The sequence below is a fragment of the Cryptomeria japonica genome, chromosome 5 (genome assembly GCF_030272615.1).
Source record: "Cryptomeria japonica chromosome 5, Sugi_1.0, whole genome shotgun sequence".
Classification (NCBI taxonomy): domain Eukaryota; kingdom Viridiplantae; phylum Streptophyta; class Pinopsida; order Cupressales; family Cupressaceae; genus Cryptomeria; species Cryptomeria japonica.
Genome location: NC_081409.1, coordinates 798,169,429 through 798,175,530, shown reverse-complemented (window position 1 = coordinate 798,175,530; position 6,102 = coordinate 798,169,429). Strand labels below are relative to the sequence as shown.

The 6,102-nt window shown below is 32.7% G+C and overlaps 2 protein-coding genes across 2 annotated transcripts; both read right to left on the bottom strand.

Annotated features, from left to right (window-relative positions):
- Window positions 1-778: 778 nt before the first annotated feature.
- LOC131075538 (indole-3-acetate O-methyltransferase 1-like) lies at window positions 779-1,636 on the bottom strand. Its single transcript, XM_058012383.2, has 2 exons — window positions 1,364-1,636; window positions 779-1,159 (listed from the first exon to the last, which is right to left on the bottom strand). The coding sequence occupies exons 1-2, from the start codon at window positions 1,634-1,636 to the stop codon at window positions 779-781; spliced, it is 654 nt and encodes a 217-aa protein (XP_057868366.2).
- LOC131075540 (indole-3-acetate O-methyltransferase 1) lies at window positions 1,636-2,520 on the bottom strand. Its single transcript, XM_059220276.1, has 2 exons — window positions 2,377-2,520; window positions 1,636-2,128 (listed from the first exon to the last, which is right to left on the bottom strand). Exons 1-2 carry the CDS (start codon window positions 2,488-2,490, stop codon window positions 1,670-1,672), a joined length of 573 nt encoding a protein of 190 aa, XP_059076259.1. The 5' UTR covers window positions 2,491-2,520; the 3' UTR covers window positions 1,636-1,669.
- Between the last annotated feature and the right edge of the window lie 3,582 nt (window positions 2,521-6,102).

Below are 6,102 nucleotides of genomic sequence, written 5' to 3'. Positions count from 1 at the left end.
TAATGAAAGTAAGGGCGATGGTGGTGGTGCATGGTAAGGCATAGGTTCCTTCCTAGTTGTGGTGCTCTTCCTAGTTTTTTAATACTATATGATGATAATATATAGTGTAGTATTGTATGTAGATTTAGGGAATCCCAAATTTCGGGTATGTATATTGTTATGGTTGTGGGGTGTATAGGGTGGTTACAAAGACTTTGGTAGTTAATAGCTTATGGTATGGGGCATTTTGATAGACAAGTCTATGGTCTTTATTGTTGATTGTAATATTAATAGTAAATTTGAATCAATAAATAAATATTAATAATATAATTAACATAATAAATTTAAATTACTTGTGATAATATAATTAATAGTATAGATTTAAATTAATTGGAATGACATAATTAATAATATTAATCTAAATTTATTGCAATGTCAATATTGGCATAGTGTGATGGTTAAGTTATGGTGTTGTTGTTCTTGTCATCAAGGTTCAAAAACTATTGAGGTATTATTGTTGTTGTTGAGCATTTATGTTGTGAATGAGGTGCCTCTTTTGTAACCTCACGAATTCATAGCTCTTGATCAAAAACATTTACCCCTTTTAAAAAATTATTGCATTACAAATAAAATCTCTACTTAAATAGCAAAATATAATACATAGTGTATATAGGGATATAATACCCAAAAAAATGCATGCTATGAATTAGTCATTTGATAGTCACTTACTATATAAGCATAATCTAATTACATTTTACATAAAAGTAATGAAGAGATTGAGGACACCAAAATCTCTTCATTAATGGGAGTTATTGTGCGCTCCATTTTTAATGAGAAGAGCAACAACCAACTCTATTTCTTTGGGGATATACTCTTCAAATTGAGTAGAAGCTCTTTTAGCTATTCCTAAGAAGAATTCATCAGTCAAACTTTCACTTCCCAAATGAACTTCTATAATATTCTCAAATAGTGCTCTATACTGGTTTGCTACAAATATTCCAAACATTTGTTCTTCCCCTTGTTTCCAATGTGTCATTGGATGCATTGGAACTCCTCCTAAGACCCTCATATTTCCAATTTCGAACGATCCCTCTCTCTTCACAATGCTCTCCACCTCTTCTAAACTTGGACCAAACCAAGGTATATAAAATGATTTCCATTTCTCCCTTTCAACAATGTCCTACGAATGAAAATATCCACATTATACCACAATACATATAATTTCAACCATTTATTTGTTTTAAAACTGACTTAGATTTAAAACTAAAACTCTAACCTATAAAACAAAAAACCATACTGAAAATTTCCTAAACTAGAACTCATCCTAGGGTGTGGAAAAACATGCTTATAGAGAGGGGGGAGCGAAAATGCATTAGGTATAAACCTCATTGACTAGTTCCTCAAATGCATATTCTAAGTGGCGCGCAATATTTCCTAATATTCCTTGCTCCTCCATTAGTTGGGTGCCTGCATTACGACCCACCAGAGATATAAACATGGATCCCCCATCAACCATCTCTCTTGCTCGGGTATTTAGAAATGCTGTGAAGTCTGTGTTAAACTGGTGCAGATACGCAGCCCCCACTACCTCCTCGCAATCATTCGAAACGTACACACGAGGAGACCTCCTCTGTTGAACACTCTCTGGCAACTGCATTTACATCGTATCATGTCACTCCTCTGTACCCATCTATGGAGAAAGAATCATTTTATAACTCACCTGTGAAATCCAGTGGAGACTGGCAGAAGAATGACAGAAATGCAAGCTTTTCTGTGGAAAGAGACGTTTGAAATGTGATCCACACACAGCCGCTGCAAAGTAAGATCTTGGGGCCACGGGATTTATATCACAGACACCATTACTGTCTGTATCGGTAAAGCCTTGTTGGGGCGGAGGCAATGTTCGAAACAGCAAATTAAAATCATTTGAGGGAAGGTCGGTGAAATAAACCTCGAATTCTGGCATTTCCCGTTCCTCAAGTGAGCATTGCAGAGCTCTGACAATGGTGTCTGCTACCACAAGTGTGTTTCGCCCAGTTCCACACCCGAAATCTGCTATCCTAAATATTCCTCCCCTATTAAACTCCAATCTCATATTCTCATGAATGCTGCGCTCCAGAATCGGTTTCAAAGCTTGAACCATCTTTAACTGCACCAGTAAAATTTCCAATTCCAGATTTAGTATAAGAAACAGTGAGGTGAAAAAAATAATGAAAACGTGATCTCATGCAGTGGAGAATACTTATTCTGGAAAAGAAAAAACTTAGATAGTGACAAGTCATAGACCTGACCAGAAAAAAATTGCCAAGAACAGGAAGACTGTCTTTCAAACTGGAATTAGCCAACAAACACAAAAAAAAGAAAAGAAAAGAAAGAAATTGAATGGGTGTTTTGTACCTGACATAAAGAATTGTTGGCATAACTGGAATCTCCATCTCCGCCCTTCATGCCAAGCACATTCTCCAGGGCCAATTTAGACTGAGTTGGAGATTCAGAATTGAGCACCTCCATTAAGATGGCTCCTGGGCTTTGTTCTGAACAAGCTCAGTTCACTCAAGGAAGGGCTATCTATGCTTTATCAATTCTCATACGTCTGTATTTATAATCATTATTTTCTGGCGACATCATCTCTTACGCCATCTTTTATGACGCAGCGAGAATCATACCGACGCTGCAGACAGCATTGGATTTGTTTTCTTCACATTTTTCTAATTGAAAAACTTATCTTGTGTTATAACAAGGAAAGAAGCACCGAATATTTCGGGTTAAACCTACGCCCACAGAAACGCCACTTCAATTGCAAGCACGGTCAAGGTGGGGCTTTTGTATTTTGGTGAAAAGCCACTCCAGTTCCAATCACGTTCATGGGGGTATTTTTTTAATACCCCTCTTCCACGAGAATCTTGAGCATCGTGTTATTTTATTCTATATTTTAGGTGTACTTTGACTAAGAGGTTTTTTTTTGTTTTGTTTTTTTTTTTTAATTTTTTTTCTAATTCTTCTTCTTTTTTTTTCTTTTTTTTTCTTTTTTTTTTTTTTTTTCTTCTTCTTCTTCTTTTTTTCTAAGTCTAAATAAGCTTTTGACTGGAGCTATGAACCTGTTTGGTTAGAACTGGTTAAGCTCATAGTCTAAATAAGCTTTTGACTGGAGCTATGAATCTGTTTGGTTAGAACTGGTTAAGCTTATAGTCTAAATAAGCTTTTGACTGGAGCTATGAACCTGTTTGGTTAGAACTGGTTAAGCTCAACCCCTTGGACTATAATATTTTATTATTAATTAAATATATTTTTATTATTGTTTCAATATTAAAAAAAATAAAAATTTAAGAAATTGTTAATCATAATTTAATCTAGTACATATCATAAATACACAAAACTATGTACTATACCACTTAAGATCTCATATATAAATACAAACAATTGTAATCAAAATCTAAATGCACATGGTCTATAGGTCAATCTAATTTATTATGAGTAAAGAATGCTTACTAAATATTATGCTATTGAAATAAAATATTATGTATTTGTCTTCACATTTAATAGTTTGAATGTATGCAATCTTGCAAATACATACTTTATAATTTAAAATACATACAAGTTTATAAATTTTCATTTTCATCCTAACTCAAATAGAAATATGTCAAGTACAATTTCTAATCGAAACACAGACAAATATCATTCTATCTCTTCCAAATGTTGTGAAATTTGTGCTCATTTTGGAAATTACCACTACCAAATATTATAATACTTACAAGATAGAAAGAAAATTTGATGACAGTGATTTTTTTATACATTCTAAGAGTAGCTTAATAGTTTAATTATGATCATTTTTTGTATTTATTATATATTATCATGATAATTTGTGGAGGAGCATTCTTTCTGGGTAACAAACTTGTATCTTGGTTGAGTAAGAATCAAGCTTCAATTTCCTTATCCAATGCAGCGGTTGAGTATATTGCAATAGCAGCTTGTTGTACACAGGTGTTATGGATTAAGCAAACCTTAAAAGACATCAAGGTTGAATATGGGCATTCCATCTCCATATTTTGTGATAATATGAGTGTTATTAGCATATACCAATCAAATATCATTCCCTCATAGAACAAGTACTTGAGCAACAAGTAAAATTGGATTATGTTGCAACTAAGGAGTAGATTGCAAACTTTTTACAAAACCTCTTCTAAAAGAGACCTTTGAGTATCCAAGGGAGAAATTGGGAGTACAATTTCACTCTCATCTATTCACTAAATATTTCACAAGAAGCATGAATTTAGGGGGAATTAGTCACTTAGCTACAAAGATCCCTTGCCATTGATGTCAAAGAGGGAAAAATTGGAGTAAGGGGAAGCATTGAACAAACAAGATCATATCATTGAGATGTTTCCATCAATGACAAAGGGGGAGATTGTTGGAAGTATTGTCATTGATGTCAAGAAGCAAGCAATCTACATATAGAAGATAATGACTAGCTTTTACTTCAAATATTGTTGAGGAATAAATAGTTATTGTAATTGCATTATAGCAATTAAAGAGAAAAATCAAAGATTAATAAGAAAGTGGATTTTTAATTCAAGGAGAGATAGAAAATTGAGGACTGAAAGGAATCTAATCTGTGTTAAAAATATTGCTCGTCGTTAATGGTTTTTATAAACAATACACTATAAAGCTACAACACAAGAAAGGAAATAGTAATACAATGAATTGTGATATTATATAAATCAATTTGGTTATATTAGGGATCAGACAACAATCTGATTACAAGACAAAATAATTAAAAGAAAACTATGTAAGAAAAAAAAAACCTAGAAAGAACAAAATAGCACAAAATGACAAAATAGGGATAAGACAAAGTAAATGAATAAAGACAAAAAATAAAGTAATATGATTTTCATAAAAACATTAACAATATCAAAAGTTGTGATCATTCAATTATGTTAAAAGATAACCATAAAGGTTCTCTTAAGGTTGGAGTAAGCAAGATGTTGACTATGTTGGGTTTAAAATTAATAAAGTGTGAATTTGTTAAGTAAATTGTATATATTGTTAATCAATAAATACAATCTCATTTTACAAAGAAAAGACACAACTATTCAATAGTTGTTTCTGCATTAAAGAGTAGTGACTTTTAACGAAGGGACATATGAAAGATATAAAGGGGAGATGTGATACATTGTTTTGTAAGAGGTGTGTGGAGAAGTGGAAAATTGTAGAGGAAAAGGCTGCATATTAAGAGGAAACTCTTTTGGTCTGATTTATATCAGACTTAAACATGATAGTATGTGTGTAAGTGTATATGTTGTGTTTTGAATAATACAAAGAAATGCACACCTAGTGGAGAAGCATATTCAAGAGGTTATTAACAATAAATTGATAGAAGGTTGAGAAGAGATTGTGATAGATTCCAAGAGGATATAATTTTCATATATAAGGTAAATAATTTTTAAAGCTTGTTGTAGATTAAAAAGAGCATAGTGATCAAATTTTGATAGAATTGTGAGAACAAGTTTTAACAAATCTTTTGTGTTAAGGTTGGTGCCTAATTTTTTGTGGAGCTAGTGTTTCATAATTGAAGTTGGTGCCTACATTCAAAAGCGGGAGTTAGTGCTTCCAGTGCGTCAATGCTCACAAATTATTTTAAGGGTTGGTGTCTCTAGTAGGTTGGTGTCTACAAACATTGTAAAAGAGATATACATTTATATAAGCATTTATTGTTGTGGTTTTTCCCATTAGGATTTCCACGTAAACCATGTGTTTTGGTGTTCCCATTTCTTAATCTTGCATATGTGTTGGATAAGATATATAAAGTATTTTCAGTATATTCAATTGATTTTTAAAATGAATTAAAATTAATTAATAAACTGATTCACCCCCACCCCTCTCAATATATTTGAGTGCTCTTCAATTGATGAGTATTAGAGCGAGTGCCTTTGATTATAGCCTAGTTGCTTGAAGGGAGATTCATAAGAGCACCAATGGCAAGAGTAGAAGGAAATGATTTCTCCTTAAATAAGGCACAACTATTTGATGGAATAAACTACACCTTTTGGAGCATTAGAATGGAGGCCTACTTAAATTCTCTTGGTTTTGATGTTTTCCAATCTGTGATGGATGGTTACACACCTC